The 27,674-nt window shown below is 45.2% G+C and overlaps 1 protein-coding gene across 3 annotated transcripts in view; it reads left to right on the forward strand.

The window, feature by feature from the left end:
* ADAMTSL3 (ADAMTS like 3) overlaps positions 1–27,674 on the forward strand; it is a 188,167-nt gene that overhangs the window by 20,961 nt on the left and 139,532 nt on the right. For all 3 annotated transcript variants that reach the window (XM_088789379.1, XM_088789378.1, XM_088789377.1), the window contains exon 3: positions 9,529–9,648. In XM_088789379.1, the coding sequence (XP_088645505.1) occupies positions 9,529–9,648 (120 nt within the window). The remainder of the gene's footprint in view (positions 1–9,528; positions 9,649–27,674) is intronic.

Raw genomic sequence — 27,674 nt, forward strand, 5'->3', positions numbered from 1 at the left:
AGGCTGTATTTATCTAGTGGTAAATATAAACAGGCATATTTGTACAGGTCTGACTTAAAACTTATATATAATTGTTGTAAATTATTTTAACTTAGTGTACAGATACACAAAATATATAATATATATACAAATTAATATATACATTTTCTCCACATATACACACACAAACATACACACCCACACACAGAGGGTGCCAAAAATATGTATACACATTTTAAGAAAGGAAAAACCCATATTACAATGGTAATACTCAATATATACCGATAACAAAAGATGAATACAAATCATGTGTATACATTTTTTTTTGGCACCCCCGGTATATATAGGCACACACACACACACACACACACACACACACACACACACACACAATGATTTCTAAACCATGATGTGCGAAGGAAGACAGCCATATGCAGGGCTGTAGTGTCCGACCTGCACAGCCATACACAGGGTGGCCCAGGAATAATGACGTGATAAACACCTGTGTACCCCCTATGCAAGTAATGGAGTGGAATGTACCCCTGAAGCGTCTCAATTTTTCTTCCTTCTTATATCCTTCTTTCTGCTCAGGAGTCACCACAGCGGAAGGTGAATTTTGTGTCTGTACTTCCTTTAGCCACTTGAGTATGTATCCCAAAATAATATATCATATGGTGTCAGCCTTTGCTGAATTTTATGTGAATGAAATCATACTATGTGTCTTCTGCTCAGTGTTCTGGTTAAAAATTTCCTCTGTTGATGTGTGAAGTTGAGATCATTCATTTTCACTGCTCTGTTGTGTTCCAGGGCATAAATACACCACAATTTATTGATCCGTTCTACTGTTGATGGTTTCTTTTTGTACAGCGTTAGATTTATGGTGGTGATACTTTATTTAGGAATTTTGCGTTCATTTCAAAGGTGAGATTGATATGTAATTTCTTTTTTGTATTGTTCTTGTCTGGTTTTGTTATCAAGGTTATGATCTCATAGAATGAATTATTGGGTGTTCCTTTTTTCTCTTTGAGTTTTTTTAAAGATTGGAATTGTTTACACTTTGACTGTTTTGTAGAGCTCACGTCTGAAACCTTCTGGATCTGTTGTTTTCTTCATGGGAAGAATATTAAATACTGATTCTGTGTCTTTAATGTTAAAGGACCACTGAGATTTTGTTTTTTAAATAGATTTTGATTATTTAGATTTTTTTTCCTAAAACTTTTTTTTATTTCTCCAAGTATATTGGCATCATTTTTTCCTTGAGTTCTGAGATATGTTACTTTGCTGTGGTTCATTTTCCTCCCTCTGTCCTCATTGCCGCCACCGTTTCCCTCCTGGCGTATCAGTAGCTTAACTAGTCTCCTGCCTTCTGTCTCGCTCCCGCTCCAGTCCATTCTCCGTAATCATCGTTTCACTTCTCTACTTAATAAGGATGAACTTTGGCTTCATGGTCTGTTGACCAGACCCCCCCCCACCGCCCCCCACTTCAAGATCCAGCTGATGACTGCCTCTCTAGCTTCCCCCCGCTTCTCTCTCTGCTCCAGCTGTACAGGGAGCCCCACTCTGTTCTTTCCAAATTCATACCAACGGTATCCCGTTGGTGGTATAAAAAAGCAGTAAAGAAACAAAACTACTGCCCCTTCATCTCCATGCCTGATTTTCCTTCTGTTGTGAGGAATTCTGGAGCTCATCTAGCTCGGTCTCCTCTTTTCAACCGTGTGGTGAGTGAGACCTAGAGACGGGAAGGGACATGCTGAGAGCCACACAGTTTCTTGTGCAGGTGGGCTGGACCGCCGGGTCCCTAACTGCAAATCTAGCCCCTGTCTGACCTTGAGAATCCGTCACCAATTTTAACAGGTGTGGAGTGTCTTCACCTTTGTCTCGTTTATGACATTCCACGTATCCGGTGCCATTAGTAAAACTAATCCTATGTTTATTCAGGACTTAAAACTAAGTGACGTTTCCATGTCAAACAAATATGGAATGGTGTGACGATGTTTTAAGCACTCCAAAGATTAATTATTCTGTATGTCGTCAAAAAATTAAAATTATACCTTAAAAAGATACCAACTTAAATCCATAAACCTATATCATGTCCAGCACCCCGCTTAGACCGAACACTGTTGTTTGCATTCCTCTTTATTTTTTAACAAAAGAAATAGTGTCTTTGTAATAATTTCTTCTGCGGATTGATAGTTCCAGTATGATTTCGTTACCCCTGAATTGTTACCAAAGGTTGATGTTAGCATCTTAATTTTATAAAAGCATCTCCTTGTGTTTTCGAGAAGTCTTCAACATTTTCTGCTAACCCCCCAGTGTTTTTGTTTTTTGTTTTTTGGTCTGGTCATTTATGGGAATTAGAGTGATGCCATTTTATGCTCGTGGAGCAAAGATGCCCTGACTGAATTCCAGTCTTTCTATCATCTTGTTTGTGTAAGAATTCTGAAAGGCATGAGCATCTCACGGCGGATTTGGCGGCTCTGCTGACTCCTTCACACGGAAGACTTCCCGTCCTCAGCTTAGAAAAACAAACCGGCTCACGATGCCTATAAATGTTTTTCGGAGTATGTGCAAACAGCACATTTCTGTCTTTTTCTTCTCTTGGAAGGCCGCATTTTGAAAGCCTGCATGATTTCAACCACACAGACGAGCTGTTTCCTGGAAGAAATAAAGCTGTGGGGGTGAGAAAGACCTTGAATAAACAGGCGTTATGTCCCCGACATGTTTCTGGACTGTGTCAGGTTGGGTGGTGTCTCGTTGCCAAATCGGGAAGAGCTGGTAACGTGTTTTTTTTTTCCCCTTCCTTTCTTTTTGCTACTAAGTTAATACACACTCGTGCAGGAGGGATGGACACAGATTTGCCTGATATTCAGTACTGGTCTCTGAGGTTGGCAGCAGAGACCCCAGGCCTGCATAATTCCTCAGTTGTCAGGGGACCGTGTTCTTTGCAAACTCAAGAAAGCGTGTATGCTTAGGGTCTGGTGCGCCCGGCTGTGTCTCACTGGGAGGAGGAGGCGTCGGAACCATCAGGGGAGAGTGCTCGGGTCTGGCCTGGCTGCAGGTGGAGGCTGTGGGGGCAGAGAGGCCTTTGGGGCCAAGGAGCAAAGGGTCACGTAACTGCTGTAGGTGGGAAGAGAGGATTCAGGACCCTGCCCTTCTCAGCCGGGTTCCTAGAGTGTAGACATTTTCAACCTCCAGGGGCAATGGCAGGCGCTGGCGTCTCAGTTTAGAAAATTGGGGAAAAAAGAAAGAAAAGCGATTCCTTAAGGAACCCTGACCTACACTGGCCTATATCCTGACCACTCTATTTACTACTGCAATTTGTACGTCACACCAGCATTTCTGATCTCTTTTTCCTGTGTGACAGACAGTACACAATTTACTTATTTCTTATGTTTGTGTTCTGCTTCCCTAATTAGACGGTAAGCTCCTTGGGAAAAGCGATTCTTGTCTGTTTCATTGACTGCTGAAATCTCCGCGTCAAAAACAGCCTTGGCGTATGTGTATGTAGTAGGTGCTTCATGACGTTGGCTGAGTGACTGAATGAGCCTCAAGCATTACTTGGAGATTCCGTGCTTTTGAAACTCCCCCTCTATCACTTTGGCAAAATAAAATACTTATTTGTAGTTTATTTGAAAGGCAAAGGTGCCTTTTCTCTCTCTGCCAGAGAGAAAATCGTGAGTGTTGGTGGAGAAGAGGCTGTGGGAAAACACGCATTTCACGTTAGGATCTCAGTGTGGAGAGCAGGCCCCGCATGGGGCCCCGGGAAGGAGTCCTCGCTGAACACTGAATTCTGCCAGGGAGTGGAAGTGCCGCCTGGGAGGGAGCTACAGCGATTCCCTCAGCACACGTCGCTCCTCCAGCTGCACCGGTGGTTTTTCCACGCAGCACTTGCTCTCACCAGCTGCAGTGCCGCGGCCCTCAGATAAACCCTCCTTCTCCATGGACTCTTTCGGCGGGAGCATCACGAACCTCACAGTGTAACTAGACCAGGAGAGGGGAGGGCATGGGAGAAGGAAAGAGTGGGGTGTGGAGCTTACAATTGAGTAAGATTGGAGAGGACCACCCATCGGGGTTTCTTCTTTACCAGAAGAGCGCCGTTCACCTTTTTCCCGAGGTATTTTAAGGTAGAGTTATTTCCATGTGACAGTTTGCTAATTGAGCCTGTTTCCAATGGGTCAGTTTACTTCCAGGTCTTGAAAAATGGACTCAAATACATTTTTGGGGGGTGGTGTCGGGTAGGGGTGGGCTCCAGAGAAAGACGATCCGTGTTGTGTATATTGGCAGAGGAAGGCTTTCTTTCCTCTCCCCATTCAGAATCATAGTCAAGTTTTAAAATAACCCCTTGTGCAGTGCCAGCGTGGTATTCAGCCAGAGCGTTTTGGTCTTTCTGTGGTGGGGAGAATATTCAGACATCAGACATGCACAGCTCTGCGGGGGTGGCGGGGGCAACCTCTGTCGGTTTTTCTAGGAAAGGGTATTAATTGTTGAAAGTCTTCTGTGCATAGAGGCCAGTGCCGAGCACAAAAAGGTCCAAAGATGTAGAGAAGTATTCGGGCTCCATTTTCAGGTTATCTCCTTTCAGGGAACGGAACGGTGAAACCTGCTCCAGCAAGATCTTTTTTCTGATGGCTCTGGGCCCTGCTTTGTCAGGGCTGATGAGAGATGCGTGTGTCAGTATGTGTGTGTGTGTGAGTATATGGGTGTACGCGTGTACGTGTGCATGTGTGTGGAGTGAGAAGGGGAGGGAAAGCGAGAGAAAGAACATTCGAGACAGAATGTGTGTTTAGTAGCAGACGGAGGAATGGTGGTGTGAATGACGTTTATTAGATCCAAATTCCAGTTTGCAGGAGAGTCTTACTGTGATCAATTCAAGGTGAGACCTTCTCCACGTAGCAGCTCATTCTGAACCTGTGTACTTGCGAGTGTAGCACCCCACCTCATGGCTCTCGGAGGGGCCCAGAGGGGTCTGCTCGCATTCCTTTTGAAAATGTGACTCAGAGGAAAGCTCTAGTTTGAACCGAGGTGGTAGTTTGGCTGAGGTGTGCTCAGATGTTTATTCAAATGTTAGCTCTTTCAGCCCAACAATAGCAAGACAATATTATTAATTAGTTGATAGCAAATAGAGAACACACATCTCAAATCCCTAGCATTCATTTTTAAAAACTCAAAAGAAAAAAAAATGTGAAAATGAGTTTTCTTTCAGCCCACCCTTCTAACCCTGCCAAAGGCAACATATTTTATATTAATCAGGAAGTTTTGGGGACACCTAAGACTTTTCAAAAGTCTTGGAATGATGACATCCTACTTGAAAACCCAAAATAATCCGGAAGTTTTCTATTTTAGGCTTCATTTCAGGTTCAGGAAACAAAATGCACACCATGCTTTTTGGCACAAAAAATGTGCTTGGTGCACTGACTTTAAATAGTATTGGTTAACTTGATTTTCCTTCCTGGGCTGTGGAAGATTCAAACTGTACAGTCCTATGTGCCATCCATCTCTGGAGGGACAACCTCCCTGGAGACCCTTTGAGAATGTCTTCCTTGCACACTGTCCCCATAACGGGGGTTCTGCTCCACCTGGTTCTGCCTGTTCCACGTGGGAGACACACTTCCGGACTCAATGAGTATTGTCATGTAAAAAGGAACCTTCTACCTGTAGGCGTGGTCCCTGCATCCTATCCAGATGTTGAGCTCTCCTCTGGAGATCTTGGCTACCTGTTTAATAGAGATTGACTTCTTACGCACGGCTATTCCTGACAGGGGCTTATATGTCCTCTGCTCAGCCCATGTCACAGTGTCACGTGGAAGACTCCTGTAGGACTGGCTCAGGGCTTTTGCCTTCTTAGTGTTTAGCTTTTGTCCCCACCGATTGAGATCTGCTGATCCCTCATTTCTTCCATCTCGTATCATACGTCTGTGTGTTGTCTGTATCCCTGCAGACTTGAAGCATCTGACGAGGTGTTTCTTGGGTCCCTAGTGCCGACGTAGGGTCGTCTGAAATGAGGGGACTATAATTGGGGGGGAAGCCACAGTCAGCCTGGAGACAGGCTTTCCTTGGCCTGGTGAAGGGCCTACGTCGCAGCCCTCTTCCCGCTCAGCGTTTGTGGCCGTGACAAGGATGCTGACAGAACGTGCTGCTCAAGGTTGGGATGACGTGAGCTGAGGAGACCGTGATGTATATAGTGGTTCATGGAGTCAGCATCCAAAAAGCGTCCTGCCAGGCTGGACTGGTGGGCCAGATGTGCAGGGAGTAAAGGTGACGGGGACGCGTGCGGAGCGCAGACTCAGCCTCACAGAGGCACGTGGCAGGAAGCCTTGGTGCCTCCGTCCACCGTGAGCCTGTGCAGGTCCGTGGGGTGGTGTTGGGCTGTGTTCTGACTGGAGAGAGATGAACGTCTGTGTGCTGTGCTCAGACCAAGCTGGGTGACGTGTGTGAACTGGCTTGTCCAATTTCAGTGGGAATCATTCTGGTGTTTTTTAAAAGTGGTGACTGCTGGGCTTTTGAAGCACATTGGGCCTCATTCTCTGGGGTGCCCGCTTCTCCCCACTTCTCTCCCCGCCTGTTATATCAGCCACGCATGCCCTGCCCTAGGACACTGACATCTCGTCCTTGTGGTGCCATCCCATGTTTCCTCTCTCCCTCCAAAGTCAAAGCCTTTTGCTGGAGGGGGTAGGGGAGACACAGCTGCATCCCCGGTCTCCGATTGACAGCCCCCGAGGGCCTTCTGGGTTCCTCCTGACCCCGTCCCCGGTGGCTCGGCAGCTGTGGACAGTGGCTGGAGTGTGATGCGTTTTGGCAGCTTCTCGCTCAGGCCCTGGCTCTGTGCCCTGGGAAGATCTCACACTTCCTGGTCTGGCCTCCCTCCCACTACCTTCCCTCGTCTCCTGCTACCAAAGGGCCCTGACCTCTCCCATCACCCCATCCTGTGAGGAGCCGCGTGCCACCGAGCCTCCCAGACGCTGAGGACGTCAGCTCCCATCTGGGTGAGAATGTCAGTGCGTGTCCTTGGCTCCCGGGGTGGGCGGGGCGCTGGCTGTCTGAAGGCCTCCGTGAACTCGGCCATTGCGCCTGAAGGAGGGCCCAGGTTTCCGAAGACTGGTCTCCCCCGAGGGACGAGAGGAAGTGGAACGGAGGTGACCTTGCACTCAGCAGCTGGGAGTCTGTGTGTCCCCAGTGACATTACATGACCTCCTTTGTGTAGGGTTCTTCGTGTGTGACAGGAGGCCGATGGCTCCCATCTCTCAGGGGAGTTGTGAGGGCAAAATGAGACAGTTTTCACAATTCTAGCTGTCAGTAGATGCTCAATAAACCTACGTTTTCTTTTTCTCCCAGCTTTCTTTGCAAAGGGCCTCTGTTGACTCTCTTGTGCGTGATACGGGAGCTGCTGCAGGAGAGGGGTTGGGATACTCTGTCAAGTTCCTTCCAATTCTGGAATTCTGTGCCTCCGCTGTTCACTCTGTTCCGACTCCTGAATTCAAGAAGGAGGAGTGTGTTTGCGGGGGGCAGAGGGAGGATGTGGGAGAGGAAGACGGGGGAAGGTGTCGCCCAGGGCACCTCACACTTCGGCTGGGCAGCAGTGGACCTCTTCAGACGAGTGTGGCCCCTGTGAACTTGCGGGCTTCTCATGGACCCCTGTTGCCTTGGAAGAGTGTGAGCTCCCCGTCACTAACGGTATTCACGTGGAAGCCGCAGGGCATCTGGCAGGATTGCTGAGGTAGCCAGGCTCCCCCACAGGAAGAAAACCTCCACAGAACACAGGGGCGTCTGAACACTGCCTAGCACACTGTTCTTTTACAGGTGGTTTTCCCATCTTCCCCACTTAATACGAGTAACCTGGCCTCAGGCAAGCCTTTCCGAAGGAGGTGTGAGAGAGATCTGGGGCCGCACAGCTCTGGGGGGACGCCCGTCCCTCACGCGGTGCTGCATCCCTCATGTGAATGAGCTTGAACAGGGAAATCTTGAACTTCTTTGGGTAACGCAGGCATGCAGGTTTCTCTTCTGTGTGCCTTGACGGAGCTATCGTGTACTGATTTCTCTTTTTGAAGTTGTCTTTTTTCAAGTGGATGGTTTTGCTTTCACCAAAGGTCCTGCTGCACTTTGGGACAGAAACCCTTGGGGAACCAGAAATATTTGAGGGGGGCATTAGCCCCCCACTGTTTCTGTTTGCAGAGGGCGATTTCCTCAGAGTAACACCATTGGCCTTTTCCTCTGTTTCTTTTTAAATTTATTGGGGTGACAATTGTTAGTGAAATTACATAGATTTCAGGTGTACAATTCTGTATGACATCATCTATAAATCCCATTGTGTGTTCACCACCCAGAGTCAGTTCTCCTTCCATCACCATATATTTGATCCCTTTTACCTTCATCAACCACCATCGTACCCTTCTACCATCTGGTAACCACTAAACTATTGTCTGCGTCTATGAGTTTTTGTTTCTCATTTGTTTGTCTTGTTCTTTTGTTGTTTTTGGTTTATATACCACATATCAGTGAAATCACATGGTTCTCTGCTTTTTCTGTCTGACTTATTTCGCTCAGCATTACACTCTCAAGATCCATCCTCTGTGTCTTACGGCCTCCTTCTCAAGCCCTGGGAGTGAGGTCAGCGATCCATTATGATCAGGTGGGCTCAGCACTGGGGGTTCCGTCTCCTTCATCGCTTTCCTCCTTGAGCCAATCAAAGCAGTGGTCCTGGTAAGCACTCTGCATGCACCAGCCTCCCTTGGGTGTGTCCCAGGATGGCGGTGACAGCAATGGAGGCGATGGTGGCAAGTCCATGAGGCCATTGTGTCCGAGCCATACTCTCCGATCGGTGATGTCCTTCTTCCTGACTGCTTGCCGCCCCTGATTGGGGCTTACGTCTGGTGGTTATTATGCCAGGGTCGGAGCTCTCCTTGGACCAGATGGAGTCTTTGTGCAAAACCCATGTTTATTTAACCTTGGACTTCTACACTCACATACAAAGCAGTATGAGAAAAAAGTCTCAAAGGAAAGAACACCAAACCCATGAAAAGTGGTTACTAGAGGTTGAAGGGATTATGGGTGACTTCTATTCTCTTTTGTGCTCATCTGTACCCTCGGAACTTTCAAACATGAACGTGCGTTGCTGTTGCAGTATGGAAAAAAGGTTATCACCTCTTTAAATCAACAAAAACAGAATGAAAGGGATGGAGGAAGGAAGGAAGGAAAAGGAAGGAAGGAAGGGAGGAAAGAAGGGAGGAAGAAAGCCCTAGAAACAATGGATTTGCAACAACAAAGCATAAGCAGCTTAACTCCACTGTGACAGTTGCTGGAAGGTGTGGGGACGGGAGGCAGGTGTCAGGGAATAAATACTGTGTGTGCCAGTTTGAGGTGGCCAGTCTCCTGGCCAGACGGCCTCAGCTCAGCTACCTGGCATGTCTCGCCTTGACCTTTGCCAAGAAAAAACACTTCCCTGTTCTTTGTACAGCTCTCAGCGGGCGGGTTCTCGTGGCATCACCGTTTTCAGAGATTGCCTGTCGGCTCTTGACTGGAGCCTTGTTTGTAACCAAGCGTCTTGCCTTTCAGACCACAACAGAGAAGTCTCCAGGGGCCTACTTCCTTCCCGAGTTTGCCCTCTCCCCCCAGGGAAGTTTTCTGGAAGACACCACTGGCGAGCAGTTCCTCACCTATCGCTATGACGACCAGGTAAGGACCTTGTAAAAGAGCCTCCCTTTGGCTGTGCCACTTGCCAACGGGCAGGAAACAGTTTCTGATAATTAAGTTAAAAATACTTGTATGTTCCCCTTGCACAACACCCTGGTTGGGTCCCAAGATGCTTGCCATTCTGAAATTATCCCAAAGTACTGATTAAGCACTCCTTTCTTTTCCCTCTTAGCGTTTACTTCATTTGTTTCACCAGCAACAAAGTATTTTTTTCCCCAAACCTATTTTCTAGAACAAAGTAGGCCTCTCTCTCTCTCTCTCTCTCTCTCTCTCTCTCTCTCTCTCTCTCTCTCTCTCTCTCTCGTTACTTGATGGCCAACCAGAGAACAAGGCTGTTCTTGGCTGAGATGCAGACACTGGGCAGTCAGGACACTGCCTCCCTTCCATTCTCTATTCACGTTGATGCCCGAACAGCGTTAAACACTATACACATCTTTGCAATCACTCATAACTCGTTTGAAACAGAGAACGTCAGCTTTGCTGACATCAGAGGTTTCTAGTAGCTAGAGCCTAAATTCATGGGGTGGGGGAGCCCGTGGGGGTGGGATTTAAGATGATGAGGGACTTTGATGGGTCTGGCGGACCTTGGTACCTCCAGGGCCAAGTGCAGTGAGGCTAGAATATCATCTCACGGCCCATGATGGGTGGAGGGAGATGGCTCAGTGACCGAGGTCCGCTCTGCTGTTCTTGTCAGTGTGGTTGGGCCAGCACGTCCTGGCTTGACTCAGGCAGGGCTAGTCGGGGGGGTGAAAGATATTACTCAGAGGAGCAGCTCTGAGAAAGTCAGTCTGCCATCATGGGTAGATGTGAGAAGGGGGAGTGGGACCGGCTCTGGGCCTGGCCCGGAGCTAGGCAGAGTGCCAGAAATGAGGGGGGAAAGGGGCGGGTTGGGGTCTGAGGCAGCATCACAGGCTGATGGAGGATGGAGAATGGAGCATAGAGGGCGGGTGGGGATGTCTGTGGCCTGGTTCTCTGTGTCCCCGCTTAGAGGAGGAGAACACCCCATTAATATTGACCCCCCAGGCTCTGTTGAGTGACCTGTGCTTGGTGTAGTGAGCTCTGGAGCAGCCTGTGGACCAGTGGACCCAGCCATGGGCGGGGAGCTACTCAGGGCAGGTGGGATGAGACCAATTTTGTATCACAAATTTCAATATTCTACCATTTTTTTCAAGTTACTTGAAACAAATAGTTCTTGTGGGAACAGGGGTCGGGAGGAGGATAATTCCGTCTTCATGTTACGTAGCCCATGTAAGGCTTTGGACAGGCATTTGTGCCTGGCTGGAGTAGGATCTAAAGTAGGCAGTTGATTTCTGCCCTTGTCTCCGATGGATTTTTAGAGGGCCTGTAATTAATGGCTCCTTTTAATCGAGAAATCAGTGGTTCAACAGGTTTTCATACGAGAACTTCAGGGAAACTGAGAAGGCAGTAAAGGATAAAAAAGGGTGTCTGGAAAATCACGAGCCATGTATTTTTTAATTAAAGAGTGGTTAATGCCTTCTCCAGGTTCTACAGCTACATTATATTCAATATAATAACAACATAAAAGCTAGAAAAAGAGGGAAAAATAAGCCCCTTTAGTCTTTTCAAAAGGCTAAAACAGATCTTAAAAGCGTGTGGCACGCTGTGGACGTTTTGTCCTGGGACGCGCTGTTCCAGAAAGCTCGGTGAGTAGCATATGGGAACATTCTGGGTTGCCCCCTCCGTGCCTGTCTTTGAAGGGAAAGGAATAAGGTCAGACTGGAACACACCAATCCTGAAAGGCAGTGGAAACAGGCCCTTGTACCAAACTGGGCGCTGCTCCTGAACGGTCCTCGGTGGTGTAGTCAGGGGGGGACTGGCCGCACCTTCCACCTGGATTCTCTTTCCTTTTACTGCTGAGCGTGCGGACTACGTGGTAAGGTCAGGAGCATGTCAGGCCCCCAGGGGATGGATAGAATGAATTGGATATGACCCAGTCTGAAAAACCCCCTCATCCTGCAGCATCCGATGAGGTGTCATGACCCAGTAAGAACATAGGCTCTGGGGTCACTGCGTTGGCCCCAGAATCCCAATTCTGACATTTCGCTTGCTGTGTGACTTGGGACACAGTACCCCACTGTGCTGTGCCTCAGTTTCCTCATCTGTGCAGTGGCGATATGGGGTGTATCTATACTCTGTGGAGATGTTTCAAGGAGTAAAGGAAATGATTCATATAGTTCATACGTCTCCTTGCACGGGGCCTGGTGCATGTAAGCCCTTACTCCAGCCGCTGTTGTTACTAATGGTATCTGGGCAAAGGCTTAGTGCAGAGAATCCTAGATTATCCTTTCGCTAAAGGAAATGAAGAAGCGTCTTCTCCACGTCCATCATGGGACCTCACACGATATTCTAAATTAATTTTTTATTGAGGTATAACATGCATATAGCAATATGCACACACATCTGAAATATAGAACTGGCTGAATCTTAAAATCTTTTTATACCTGTGTAACCACCACCCAGATTAAGAAACTGGACATTTCTAGCCCCTCCCCACCCTCAGGAAGCTCCTCGTACCCCCTTCCAGTCCACACCCCCACCTAACACGCAGCTACCACTCTGACTTCCGGCACTGTTACAGATCGGTTTTTTATTTTTAATATTGCAGAAATGGAATCATACAGCGCACACTCATTGGTGTCTGGCTTCTTTCACACGTCATTATGTCTGAGATTCAACCAAGTTGTTGAATCCAATGTAGCTTAGGGTTTCGTGTCTGTCAGTTGTAGTCTTTGGAACAAATTGTCTCATACTGGAGCAGACGGCAGCGTATTGGGTGGCATGCAGCCCTGCTCCTGCCACCAACTCTTAGCTTGTCCCTACAAGGTTTCTAGTCCCTCCAGAGATCCTGCACCAGGAGAGTGGTGGGGTCAATCGGCCGTGCAGCCTTTGTTACAGGGCGGCCCATGGCCAGACACAGGTGGAGGGCTGTGTAGGTTGCCACACAGGGCACCGTCCGTGCTGTTACGTACCTGCCTGTGGAGTTTGCAGATACATGCCAGTGGCGTTGTCTTACGGTCACAGCCTGAAGCCAGAGTGACAAAGTGCTTATTCTGTTGAGGCCTCAGTCCGGTTGCTGGGGTCGTTGGGTCGGGACTGGTTACCCTAGGATGTTCCTGGCTGTAAAATACTCGTCTGATCACATGGGAAGCAGTGGATGGTGTGCTGTCTTCGACAGCCCTTGTGGGACTTCTTAAAGTGTTTTAGCCTGGCGAATTTTCACGAAGACCTCTAGGTCACTCTTCAAATGTCTCCTGGATTAGGTGTCTGGAAAACGAATAATCCGGAGGCCAGTAAAGTGCAGCTGTGAGGTAGGCTGTGTTTAATGAGTCGCATAAAAGGCACACTGTGGATTACACGCGGGCCAAAGCAGCTTCTTGTGAGCCAGCTGGGTGATACCGTGGTCCGGTGCAGACAGCACACGTCAGGCGGCCTTCGTCTCGCTTCTGCCACTAATTGTCGTTTAAACAATTTACTCAACATCGTTGACCTCAGACTCTTCGTCTGTTTTGAAAAATAAAGTGACTGGACTTCATGCTCTGACCTCCTTCCACTTGAACGCAGCCTCTTTTTCGAAACCACAAATGGAATATTCTGCCGGGCAGAGTGTTAATTGGATCGTTCTGATTATCAAGGCGATCTTGCCAGCAACGCAATAAACTATTACTTAGAGAATCATAGAATTTTACAGCTGGTGGAGAAGTTGACTCAAATGCCTCGTTTTACAAGTCAAGAAAACAGAGGCTCTGAATGTGCAAATGACTTCCTCAAGGACACCCAGGTGGTTATGGGAAAACACTAAGATGATTGCCCTCCAAACTGCAGGCTTCCCCACTCTGAGACATATCCAGCTTGAAGAATCGCTCAGAAGAATTGCCTGGAAAATGATCTCCTTTCCTAAAAATCTGATTCCACTGTGCTAGTCAGCAGAGCTCCGAAGACCTGAGTTGACCAAAGGGAGTGATTTAGTATGAATGGGCCATTTCATCAGCTCATTCTTAACTCCTTTGGAATTAGCTATGCTGATAGCATTTGTAAGCATAATTATTATCACCATAGAAATGACGTTTTTTCCCCCCAAAGTCTGGGTGAAGCATGGCCACTGAAATTAAACTGGTGCCAACTTCCCCTTTGGTGAGCGTGTCCTTGGAATGAAAGCACATTGCATCAGTCGGGTACTTAAAAATGTGTTAGTTTGGGACAACTCACCAAGATGCTTGTGGTCGAAAGTCTTGTTAGCCAGCCAGGCTCTGGGGTAGATTCTTTTGTCATTTCTCATGGTGGTTTTGGAGACCTGTCCCACAGACGGCCTGCTCATAGGCAAACAGCCGAATGTTGGTCGGTTCTAGACAGCAGATTTGTCGTTCTTTCTCCCATGGCTGATGAAGGTTCTACTGAGAGCTGCTCAGTCACTCTCTGCCTTGGTCTCCTCCTGGGACAGAGTTACGGCCAGTCTTTCCATCCTTACCTTTAGCTCGCTGAAGCTCTAAACGTGGGACCTCGTAAGTTATTCTGGGGACTGATTTAAAAGTCTGTTCCAGGCTTTGTGTTGGAAGTCATTAGAAAGGAAGGTAGAAAAACTCTTTGGTTGGCACAAATATTCTTTCGTTTTTGTTTTAGGTTTTACCGTATGTCGGGCATAGAGAAGGTGTATCTTCCCAGAATCTGTGGATTGGCTGCAATATGCTGTGTCCTCATTGGCAGCCACAGTGGGGTAAAGGGGGTTAAAGCACACGTAGGAATTAGGGCCTGTGTACATTTTCCTGGGGTCCATGGATTGTCTTAATGTGTATACATGTTGGTGCAATGTCTGTCTTGCCGCCTTTAGGCTACGAGGCACCAAAGGGCAGCAAAGAAAAACAACAATTTGGCTACCAGGCTTGTGGGACAAGGCTGGGTATTCAGTTAGTGGTGGGTTCTGACTCTCCTAAAATTAGCCCACGGTGCATTCTCATGTCTGCTTGAGCTGTTTAGAAGAGAACCACATTGACTTTATGTCACAGAGGTCCTTGTAGACCTGTCTTCTCTCCTCCCCTGGAACCTTCTCTCTCCCCTGTAGACTCCAGGTGAGGAGCCCCTGACTAATTTGGCATTTGTTTGGTGTCTTTTAAGTGGATTCAAGGTTATCTTCAAACTAAAAATGCTGTTACCTAGACTCTGAATCTACCATTGCCTTCGTGCTTTCTCTTACTCGTTTTAGCTCTTAAAATCTGACTTCTAGTCTCTCCTCTCCCCGCATACCCCTGAGGCAAGCATCCTTTTTAAGAATTTCAGTTACTTTCTGAAAGTCTCATCCAGATTCAGGTGTGTATCATTCTATATTTATGAAATTCTGGGTTTGCAAAAATCCCGGGACATTATGACATCATCCACAGAGTCATCGTCACCTCTTCTTTTCCTTCCTTGGGTGCCATTGACTGCCCGTTTGTGTGGTTTCTTGTTTTAAAATACCTCTCTCCAAGGACCAAGATGGCAGAGTAAATGCTATGCTCATCTCCTCCAGTGACCATATTAAAATTATACCTCAATCATAGAACAGTCAACCTGGAGAACCATCTGAAATGTAGCTGCACAGACATTTTATAACTAAGCAGATAAAGAAGACTGAAATGAATAATTGAAAACAAAAACAAAACGAAAAAAAAAAAAAATAAACCTCTCCAATTTGTATTTTCTTTACTGTTTCCATTGCCAGGGAGCCAGAGGGCTTGATGTGTGGCCCTGATAGGTGTCTGGAATTGTAGCATGTCAGAGTTGGAAGGAAATGTGGGAACTCTGTTTTTTCAGGTGAGGGACCTGAGCCCCAGAGAGGAACAGTGTCTTACGAGATCACAGAGCCAGACAACAGCCAAGCCCAGGGCCTGTTCTCTGCCCTTCGGCTCACTGAAGACATTTTTACATCTAATCTGCGGGAAGGAAAAGTATGAGAGAAATGTTTGAATGAATTTTTCATACTAGTAGGAGCAGTAAGGTACTAAGAAGGAAGTCTGTGTGTAGTCTCATTTCTAAACTTTTCAGCGCCTTGTTTCTTTATACTATTACGACAAACCTGATATTCCTTTTCCTCATTCAGCGATTGATTTGTACATTCTTTCTAAGGAGAAGAAACCAGCGTGTGCCATGAGTATGTCTTTCTCAAAGTCACTTCTTCCGCACTTTTTATGAATGTCTTGGCTGGGCTCTCTATTGTGGTTAAACTATTGGCAGGCCTCAGAAATATCACTCGGTGTTTCCAAGTTATTTATGTAATAGTTTTGACTTTGGGGAGTGTATACCAACCTGTGGAATTCCTCGTGAAGGAAGATGGACGCAGTCCTTGGATCTACAGGGCACTGTGTTCTTTACTGATCAAAAACGAGCAGCTCACGTGGTCCTCGCACAGGAGACGTTCTGTGTTTTTTCTGGCCTCCATGCATGATGTTTTTAAGCAGCAAGCCGTTTGAGTTTGAATAGTTCATTCCTTTGTGAGTGAGTAATCTTGGTCAAATGTCGTTATGTTCCTTAAATATTCCAAAGGTTTGGGGATCTAATGAGAAAGCGAGTTCATGGTCTGTTAGGAGACAGGAACACATTAATTGGCATAGCTTATAGTCTGTTCCTGGTTCAGGCACATAGGAAATACATGAATCGCTCTCGTGTGATTGACAGTCCATGCTGTTCTGATCGACTTTGGTGCTTGTGGACACGGAATGTCATTGTCATCGAGCCTTGTGCAACATTGGTTATTTCTCGAGCATGAAAGAATTAGGTCTATGAATGGAGGTGCAATATCCAGCCTTTGAACTGTGCAGACACCTTCCACTTCTGACCCTGTCTTCCTGTACTCATTTTGGGGGTGCTGTCACTTGCACCACATGGGTTCCATGGTGACTGCAGGGTGGGAAAGTTAAAGACAGTCCCTCCCCGCGGTCAGGGATGCCGAGAGACAGGCATCGTCCCGACAGAGCCCTCGCTACCTGTGCCAGACACACCGTCTCCCTGAGATCTGGCCTGTCTCTGCTCAGAGAGGCTCTGAGTCTTCCAGCACTTTGAGACTCGGTCTCCGAGCAACGCTCCGCTGTCATCCTCCAGCCCTGGATGAAAAGAAGCAAGTGGGCCCGCCCCTCTTCCATGCCACCGAGTGTGTGTTTCTCTTAGATGAGTGCCAGGCTTGAATTCTGTTTTGGCCTGTGCTCTTCAGGCATAGCACAGGGAGTGGGTTTTATTGGTGTCTGCTCACTGCGGAAATTTCAGGGCTTGGGAGAGGAGACTGGACTTGCAGGCTTTCTGTGAGGATGGGGAGGAACGGCAGGTGAGCACTGAGTGGAAGCATCTTATTTCTTTTTCTATCAAGGAGGAAAAACAGACCAAAAGAGCGACAGAAACCAAGGCGAGAGAGAGCTGTGTCAGGCAGGAAAAGGCTTGGCTGGTTCTCGCTCAGCTGAAATTGGAAGGGCTAGATGTAGAGGCCATAATGGAATTTATTCCCTATCATGAGAGACTTTAAGCATTCTGTTTTGATTGGCTTCTTTGGAGTTTGGAAGTGTTTCCTTTGGTCGGGCCGGTTGTGGCCTGCACCACAGAAGTGCCGGCAGGGTTTGCAGAGGGGTTCCTGATGGGCTAAAGTTCTGTGAGGCCCTGCTCATTCTGTGGACACTTCTGTCTGCTCGTGGGCAGGGCTTAAGCACTCTGGACCATATTTTTTTGGGTTTGGACTTGGACAAGCTGAGGCATTCTGGAAGGTTCTTCCAGACAGTGGGGAAATGGCTCTGCCATGGGGTGCGTGGGGCTAGGGGAAGAAGTACCTTGAAAGCATCTACAGTGTTACTCTCTATATTTATCTTTTTAATACTTGTAATACGAGTCATATGTAAACATATGGAGGGTGGCCAACTGTCCCTGTTTTCTTGGGATGGAGGTAGTCCAGGCCAAGTGCGACGGTTGGTCACCCCACTTTCCAACCCGACTTCACTGCACTCTTGGGCTGGAGTTCCCAAAGCAGATCAGTAGCCCTGTGGTCTAGGTGCTGTGGCTACTGGGCTTGGCAGGACATCCCAAGGTCAAGTGGACATTGTGTGAGCGATGCCTTCTGGTGAATTTCCAAGCCTGGTTTGCTGAATCCGCCGTGCGTCCTTTCACGTGGCCCTTCTCCAACTACAGACTGCACAACTTGTCCCAATGGCTTGAAACATCCACCCCCCTTTGCTGCTTTTACCTGCTTCCCCTCCCCTGCCGTCTCTGTCCAACCCGTGTTCATCCTGCAGCTCAATTAGGACTTCCACGTGAAACTCCCCTGATACGCTCTCACCTTCACTTCCCACCCACGTGAGATGAGATGTGCTGCTTTCTGGCTTCCTTCCTTTCGCACCCTCACCCGGGAGATGCTTTTCCTTACAGCATTTTCTGCCTCCCAAGCAGAGAGTAACCTTCATGGGTGCTGGGGAAGGGAGTGACAGAGAGGAAGCGGGGGTGGGTGGGTGTGGTGAGAGAGTGTGCTCGCTCAGTTTGAATTCCTAGGGCGAGGCTGGCTGACTTATTTATCCAAACAGCAAGCCCCATGGGGATGCCCCATCATGAACGTTTCAAGAAACCACACTCCAGGATCTGAGGTTTTGGAGCTCTTTAGTTGAGCCTCTTGTCCCCAGGGTCTGCAGTGATAGCTGGGGACAGTGACTGATGGCTTTTAATATTGCCTCTTCCCAGAAACCATTGCAGTTACATTCATCATTCTGCACCCACACAAGTGCACACTTGTTTTGGACAGGTTTCCACTTCTAAAAGCTGAAAATACAGGGCTGCTTACATGCATCCCTGTGGGAATGAATGTACATACCCCAATGTGCACCTCCTTCCCCAGACCTGCACTTCACTAAGTATTTTGTCCATTCGAGCTTCTCCCAGGAGTTCGCTCTCCTCCGCTCCCAGCACAGTGCTTCTTTCCTCCTCTGACACGTCCGCTAGGCTCTGAGCCCCTTAGGGGCAGGGACTGTGTCTTTCCTTTCTGAGAGGCCCAGGTCTTGCTCCATGGCCTGGCGCGTAGGAAATGCACCGTGGACATTTGCTTGTTGTGGGTTGTCTCCCTTGTGAGAAACCTTCAGTGGGTTCCACTTGTTTCCTGCTCTGAAATAGCTCGCCCCCAACTGGCCTTCCAGTTCCCACATGGCTGGGCCCGGTCAGCTGTCTTCCCTTGTCCTCGTTTCTTTTTGTGTGCCCTGTGCTCTGGCCAAACAGGGTTTCAGCCCTTTCTGACCTGGGCCCGTGCCCGGCCCTGGGCATACCGAGCTCTTCACTGAGTGCAGTGCCCGGCTCACGTAGCATCTCAGGGACGTGCTCGGCTAGAGAGGCTTCTGCCTGCTCTTTGGAGAACGTCCTTGCTTATCGCCCCAAGGCTCCACCTGAGTTGGCCATGATTCACGTGGATGTCTTCTCTCTCCTTCGGGCGTAAGAGTGATTCGAGAGCCAACCTCTGTGACTGCTGTGTCCCCCGGAGACACAGAGTGGACAGGCCTATTCCAAGAGTGACGAGACTTGAAGACGTGCTAATTATACCATTATTCCTGAGTTTTCTTTAAGGAAAAAACAAACTCTTCAGAAAATGTTAACTATTATTTGTCATAACAAAGAGTGTATCCTGACTTCTTTCTTGTGTGTGTGTGTGTGTGTGTGTATATATATATGTGTGTGTGTGTATATATATATATATATATATATTTATATTTATATTTATATTTATATTTATATTTATATTTATATTTATATTTATATTTTTTACCCTGTACCTGCAATTGTGAGAAAATAATCTTTCTTCTAAACTGTTAGTCCAAAGGCTGGGTTGGAGAGGCAGATTTTTCTCTGTTTTTGGACACTGGCTGCCCTGCTTTGAATTTCCAACTCTGTCCACATGGCACCGCCACCAAGGGTAATGCTCCAAGTACAGTTGGAAGAATGGAACCCTCTGTTAACCCCTTCCTTGGGGACGTGATGCAGACAGGCTTTTAATTCTGCACAGTTCACAATGGCTGAGCAAATCTTGTTTTCCTTTCTAATTAGGAGAAGTCAAGATTTTCGACCAAAAATTTGCCTTTTTATTAGGTTTCTGCTACATTAAAGGGTACATGTATTGAATAGAGCTGTGATGTATTAAACATATACATTAAATAGTGCTATGCTCTATTTAAAAATGTAATCCTGAACACGTTGTTTTCATGAAATGTTATAATGTCTCGAACTGAGTGAGGTCTTTTGTATTTGACGTCTGTACTCGTAGCAGCAGCAAGTTTAAGGAGCGGTCCTTTATTCAGATACTTGTTCAGTCATTCCCTCAATAACTGTTGATCGAATCTCTACAGTGTGCCAGGCATTGTTCAGGGTGTGGGATGTGGGATGTGAAATAGTATTGTATCCAAAGTACCTCCTGCAATTCCAGCCTTGAAAACTAGGGAAGAGGAGGTTTTTCTTTTTCAAGAAAGGCTAAGATTATCACTGACCTTCATTAAGCAAGCTCCATGTGCAGGAACTGAATCAAATATAGCATACGACGTCTGACAACTAAGTTCGCGAACTTGCCACCATGCACTTACAATTGGCAGCCCTGTACAAACAGCTCAGTAAGGTCTCATAACTTGGTATATCAGTATCTCACAACTGTGTTCGTGTCAACGTGTGGTGGTGTCTTGCTGAGTGGCGTTCATTATTGTTGTTCCGTGTTTTTGTGTGCCGTTGCGAGAATGTCTAAGGTTGAATTAGAGCAATGAACAAATATTAAATTTCTTGGTCATGGAGAACTGGCCGCCAATAACGAGCAGAACTGACGAAAGCATTGCAGAAATTCATCGAATTGTGCGTCAAAATCGTCAGTTGACTGTGAGAAGCATAGCAGACCAAGTAAACACAGAGAAATAGTTAGGAAAATATAACTGAAAATCTTAGTATGAGAAAGGTGTGTGCAAAAATGGTCCCTCAGGAGCTCACTGATATACAAAAGCAAAGGAGAGTCGAAGTTTGCCAAGACCTCTTGGAGAGGCAAGATGACGTTTTGGGCCATGTTGTCACTGGTGATGAAACATAAGTGTACCAACACGAACCGGAAACAAAGTGTCAAACCGCACAATGGAAGTCAACCAGTTCTCCACGACCAAAAAATTCTGTCCAAAACTAGTTGGTAACGTTTTTTGATATCAGAGGGAATATTCATTGTGAATTTGTACCAACTGGACAAACACTTAACCAAATTTATTATTTGGAAGCGCTAAAAAGGCTGCATGAAAAAATTAGACAAAAATGACCCGAACTTTTCACCAACAATTCATGGCTCTTGCATCACGACAATGCCCCAGCTCACACGGCACTGTCTGTGAGGGAGTTTTTAGCCAGTAAACAAATAACTGTATTGGAACACCCTCTTTACTCACCTGATCTGGCCCCCAATGACTTCTTTCTTTACCCGAAAAGAAAGGAAATATTGAAAGGAAGACATTTTGATGACATTCAGGACATCAAGGGTAATATGACGACAGCTCTGATGGCCATTCCAGAAAAAGAGTTCCAGAATTGCTTGGAAGGGTGGACTAGGCACTGGCATGGGTGCATAGCTTCCCAAGGTGACCATAGTGACAGCTTGAGATATGTAGCGCTTTTTCTAGGATGATTTCACGAACTTAATTGTCATACCTTGTATTTTATCCATCTCATAAAGGCTTCCTTTGTCAGATCAAAACATGCATGAGTCAAACGGATTTAAAGGAACAAATTGGGATCATTGTTATTCCTTAAAAATGGATTTTCCCTGAAAATTTTATTTGGTTTGGATAATAATGGACATTACTGTATACCAGGGCTGTTGCTTTTACATTTATTAATGAGTTTGGATTAGAAGAAATACTCTAGAACTACATTAGAAACTGCAAAAACAATGTTCAGCTTTGTTTTAACTATTTGATTATATTCCATAAAACCATTATTTTTATTCCGTTGATATTTCATGGAACTGACTGAATTTTCCTTGTTTGTGCTAGATTATCTTTCTGCTTCTTATATAGGCTTGGATTTTCATCAGAACATCACACATGCCTGCTTGTCTTTCTTTATGTTTAAGGAGTATGTTTCTGTGGAAGCTGTAAGCTTAGGATACAGTGTCACTCTGAATGTGATTCCTTTTGGGCTGCAGTGAGCACCGGTAACGGCTATTGTCACAAATGACATTCGGTTCATTAGAATCTGTCAAAACAGGCTGGGTAAATTATGGCCCTTGGAAAGAGCACAATACTGCATTGTATTGGGGAAACACACTTTTAAGGAATTCTTGAGCTGGCATTCATTACAACCTGCCACATCATTTCCATTTTCTGTATTTCATTACATTTACCGTCTGAGTGTAATCACAAGAGTGAAATGGGAAGTGTAACGTAAAATGTCTTCTTAAACTCTCCTGAACAAAAATGAGTTGACTCTTTCGCTTGGTCAAGCAAGTTGAGCACCTACTCTGTCCCAGCGCTCAGGGATAAAATGAGGCACAGGACAGCTTCAGTTTTCAGCCAGCTCGCAGCCCAGTAGGGGAGACGAACGGACAAAACGAACCCTAACGTGATGTTATGGTACAGGTGTTGGCAGAGGGTACAGAAGCAGAGAGGAAGGTTCTCTTCAGGGGATGGGTGTCTTCAAATTCGGTGCCAACCTGGTGGGGAGAGATTGTGAGTCACCGCGTACATGTGTGATTAGAATTCTGGGGCTGGTGCTACATTCATTGTGCTTGGACATTTTTGTGGGCTGTACTCATGATATGGGTGGAATTTAATGTCATTTTGACTCACCGGAGAAAATGTGCGGGTCTGAAGATTGGAAGACAACTTGGTCTGCTGGATGCTACATTTTAGTGCAAATCTTTCCGATGGTTGTGCCGTGCTCAGTAAGCTTTGTCTGATTTAAGTTACCTCACTGTCTGGAGAGAATGATGTTGATTAAATTTATGGGGTAGGGTGGTGTGACTTTATTTTAAAATCTCTTCTGGTTTGTTGACAGCACTCATACTTCATAAAATAGGGTGCATGGTCTTGAATTTCATGGGAGTGAAAAACATATCAATTTTGACATCTATTTTGAATGCTTTCGATCAATTATTTGGCTTAGTGCCTAGTAAAAGCAGAAAAGTGACTTGGACCACCACAGAATGGTCCAGGGACCCCTTTCCACACGACAGACTTCTGGGATGGTGTATGAGGGACAGACATTGTAGGCGGACATTTCATTAAAGGTTGATAGTCAGACTAGAGGAAAATGTGGTGAGTCTCTGAAACAAAAATTGTTCATTTTTTTTGTTTTATAATAATGCGTTACAACTTGAAACAGTTTATAAAATGTAGACTATGAACTCATAATAACATTAAGTCCAGATAGTGACTTTTATGGTAATAATTTATGATGCATCTATATGGGTAAAAAGTCCTGAACATATATATTTCTTTAATCCAAATAAAAATAATGCCTAAAGGGGCAAACTTGAATAATAATAATAATAAAATGAAAAAATAATAATGAAAATAACATACAATAATTATATTTTATGTATTATATTTTATGTGATAATATAGTATAATGTTATATATAATATATAATAAAATAACAAAAATAATAATAATTATGTTTTGTTATAGAGAGGGTGCCAAAAAATGTATACACATTTTAAGAAAGGAAAAAAAAACTGTATTAAAATTGTAATAATATATACCGATAACAAAAGATGAGTACAAGCCACGTGTGACTTCTGCAATTACAAGAGGTGCTCGAAGTGGTTACCAGTGTAATTTTAATACAGATTTTTCCTTTCTTAAGGTTAAAATGTGTATACATTTTTTTGGCACCCTGTGTATATTATTATATATGTAATAATACATATAATATTATGTTATATATAATAATATTATAATGTTACATATAATAATAAAATAACACTGATACCTAAAGGGAAAAGCTTTATGTGGAAAGTTCATTTATCTAACACAGTTAATTCTAATCATCCTAGAAAAGCAGAGCAGTGCTATCTAGAGAAAGTTTATCACATCCATGACTTAATATTTGCCAAGGACGCCAACAATCTTTTTGTTCAAATTCACATACTTCCGATTCCAGGGTTTTCTCCATTCTCACCCTTTGTAAAGTGGAATCCTTTCCACCCCCATTAGATGTGATGAGCAAGAATTCACCTGTGCTTCTCTCATGGACTCTCAAGTACGTGTCTCTGAGTTTGAGTTAACTTTCAGTCAGTGGTTTCAAGCAGGACTTCTGTCCTCAGCATTTCCTGCATAGACCTTTCGAGAGAAGCCATTTGTATAATATCAAGGGTGTCTGTTTATCATATAAAGTTATTTGCATTAATACAGGAAACACAGAGTGCATAGAGCGACACGTGGTTTATACCACTGGGCAGTATAGGTTATGAATGGATGTCACTTTCATGGCAACCTGCTATTGTGGAAGGACGGCAGGCTTTGGAGCCAGACATACCTAGGAAATGCCAGGTGCTTTCGCGAGTGACTTTCATATATATCTTCTTTAATCTTTGCAGCAACCCTATGTCAGGTGTGAGTGTTTTCAGCTGCAAGAACATAATGACATATCAATAGCTCCAAACACAAATAAGGCTGGTATAGTAGCTCAGTGACACCATCAAAGAACCAGGCGCTGGGCCGCCATCTGTCACCAGAGGGACAATGACGTAAGCGAATGTTTCCATAGCCAGCATGGAGTTGAGTGATGACCACAGTCATTGAACTGTGATAACTGTTACCTGTAGAAGCACAGCAGGAGGGAATGTTGGAGGTGTCGGTAGGAGACAGAAGGTGGAGGGTCTTGACCAGCAAGCTTAAAGACTTTGAACTTTGTCCTGTGGGTATTAGGAACATACGGAATCGTTTTAGCCGTGGGTGGGTGTGACAAATGTGAAATTATGTTTTAAAGGGACGTGTCTGGCTGAGATGTATTGGATAAGTAGTGGCAAAGGGGAACGGCAGGAAGATGGTCATGGAATAGTCATTCATGGAAATGAATACTGTGGTTAGTGAAAAGAATAACTGAGTTCGTATCCAGCCCTCTGTCACCCATTGACTGTGTAGCTTTTCTTGCTGGGCCTCTGTTTTACCATCTGTGAAAATGATAAGCCTGGAAGTCCCTTTCCGTCTCTAACAGCCTGTGATTCTGTGTTAACGTTACCCGTTCATTTGGGTTCCTTAATTGTATCTTTGGGAAAGATATTAAAGGCCAGGTTAGTGTAAAACCAGACTTCTGGAAGCTTTGGTTTGGATATTTGTATGTTAATTAGTTCCTCCACTCTCATGGCTTTCCAAATCCCCATATTTCCACACAAGTTGTGAAGCCAATGGATTCTGGATTCAGGCTGAATCAGATCATGAATCAGCTATTGCAAGCCGGAGCGTTTCGTGTCTTCATCAGTTACAGCACATCCGGAAACGCAACCCAGCTCCACACAAGAGAGGATTAGCTTTCCTTATTGCACAGCGATGGGCTGTCTTTACCTAAACATCTGCTTCAATACTAATGAAAAGAGGATTAACACCAGCAAGAAAGAAATGCGCCAGTGTGAGCCCATACTCATTGAGGACTTGGCTGAGATACGTGTCTTTCTCCCATGTGGTTTCTGTGGTGTAGCTTGGTGTCAGGACAGGAATCAACAGCCAACTTAGGGAAGGACAGAAATAACAGTAAACAAAGGTGAAAAGCACACCCATCAGGACTCTTGGCCTCCTTCCCTTTCAAAGTGGTTCATAGAGAAAATGTTTCATATTGGAGACATTTTAATTCCTTGATCCGTTGACTCAAGGCATGACTTTTTCTCCAAATCCATTTACTATTGACAGTAGTAATTCTGTGCATTTGTTTGTTCATTAACTAAATTATTAATTCACTTAGTAAGTATTGTCATGAAGTGCCTTGTGTATGTGAGGTACCATCAGATACACCCAAATTTTATGGGGCTGACAGTCAGGTTGATGAGACAGACATTATTAATCCAGTAGTCACATAGTTTGCTCTTTACAGATGGAAGTTAGCGAAGGTTCCTCTGAGGAAGTGACAATTGCGCTGACAGCTGAAGAAAGGAAACTCAGTGGACTAAGTTAACTAGGTGAGGTTGGATTATAGTTTGGAGTCACTGATGGCGTATCATTTCAAGGTCATTAAAATTTTGGCATTTTATATTATTGGGAACAACACAAGAAAAACACGTAGCATACTGACTTAACCAAGTGTTCGAAGTCATCCAGCAGGATAGGAGCAGAACCAAACTTACAGTGCCTTGAAATTACGTCTCAAATGGCAGATGTGGTTCTGCTTGGAGCCTTGGTGGCTGCTGTGGGTCCACAGTATTTGGAAGCTCCTGGTCCAGGTAAATCAAACACAAGAGGGACCCCACCAAACTTAAAGTCATGGGCGTTGGTGATTTTCTCTGATGTAGATTTTTTTCCAACACGTCTGGGTCTTTTCCAAGAAGGTGTGCAGCTGTGCCAGGAAATTCACTGGCTATGCTATGGAAACTGTTAGGAACAGGAAACTACATGTGGAAACCTCTCTTTGATGTAGCATCTTGAATGAGTACAGAGACAGAATGGCAGAGGTGGTATTCTTTCTTGGGGATTATTTTCAGTCTTGAGGACCTGCCTCGTCCTAGGTATAAGGAACTCACCTGCAGTGTTCAGTTGAGAAGAGAGAATCTATTCACCCAAAGAGAATCTGCCCACACCACTTTGGGGCGACCATCAGCCTACAATAGATCGCTCCTTGTGTAAGGAGTAAAAATCAACAATAGTAACATGAGAAATGTGAAAAGATTCCACGTCATAACATAACAGGTTATCTTAAAGAGGTAAAGCAGGACTATTTAGAAGGTGATTCGTTGCAGAAAACACATACATATTAAATAACATTTCCTTTGGCTATTGATGAAACTGAAGAAAACATTGAGTGTATGAAACCAGCAAAATGAGATAAAAAGGGGGATCATAAGTTAATCAGGTACAGGATTAAGGCAAATAAATTATTGACTTAATGGAAGGTTGTATTATATATTTCTGTAAATGTGTATGTATGTGTGTGCACACACGTGAATTTTTCTCTTTTCTAAGAAAATGTTTGGTTTGGTTTTCAACTTTGTGACCATATTTCCAACAGTTATTTATACCATTGATGTCTAACAGAACTTTCTGTAGTTATGGGAATTTTCTGTATTTGCACTGTGTAATATGGTAACCACTGGCCACGTGTGTACAGAGCACATGCTTGGACTATGGCTAGTGTAAGTTTAAGGTCATATTGCGGAGGTAGATAAAAGTAGGTAAGTGAATTTTAACGCTCCTCAACCTGAAATATCGCTGGTAACTCTGGAAAACTGCATGGAGCTACACAAGTTCATTGCTGTGTAGCCAGGGAGACTTGTCCTACCATTTCTAGTCAAGGAGCGAGGGTTTTGCTGTCAGCTCTTACAGCCTTAGTGCCATCAGTCTTGGAGGTGCAGAATGTCCCCATTTTCTCTCTTTACCTCGGGTGACACACCACCCATGGGTCACCCAGAGCTTGCTGACTGCCAGCCAATCCCAGAAGGAGAGGCATGAGATAAAAACAACATGCTGGCTTCTTCCATTACTTTCTTTCGTAGCTGTCAAATAATATTTATTGTGGGAGTTTGTTTAAAGCCTGTGCCCCTCAAATGTGGTCTGGGTAATATGCTTGATGAGTTGTTGGCACAAAACCTGTGTTTTTCTAATGTGAAATGGCTAACCATGGATGGAACTAAATCACTAAGAAAAGTCAAAAAAGAATTTTTAAAAAACTTGATATCATTAGACTTGAAAATCTGTGCTTATTTTTTTTCTTGGAAAGTCCACTGTGGATTGTCAAATATGAGTGCTTTGAATGTGGTTTGAGGTAGGTTGAAATTAAGAGGTTCTTAGGACTATTTTGTGGTTCTTAATGTAGGGCAAGAAAGTATATAAAATAGGATTTTG

The sequence above is a fragment of the Rhinolophus sinicus genome, chromosome 13, assembly GCF_057876585.1.
Source record: "Rhinolophus sinicus isolate RSI-liver-muscle chromosome 13, RSI-T2T, whole genome shotgun sequence".
NCBI lineage: Eukaryota > Metazoa > Chordata > Mammalia > Chiroptera > Rhinolophidae > Rhinolophus > Rhinolophus sinicus.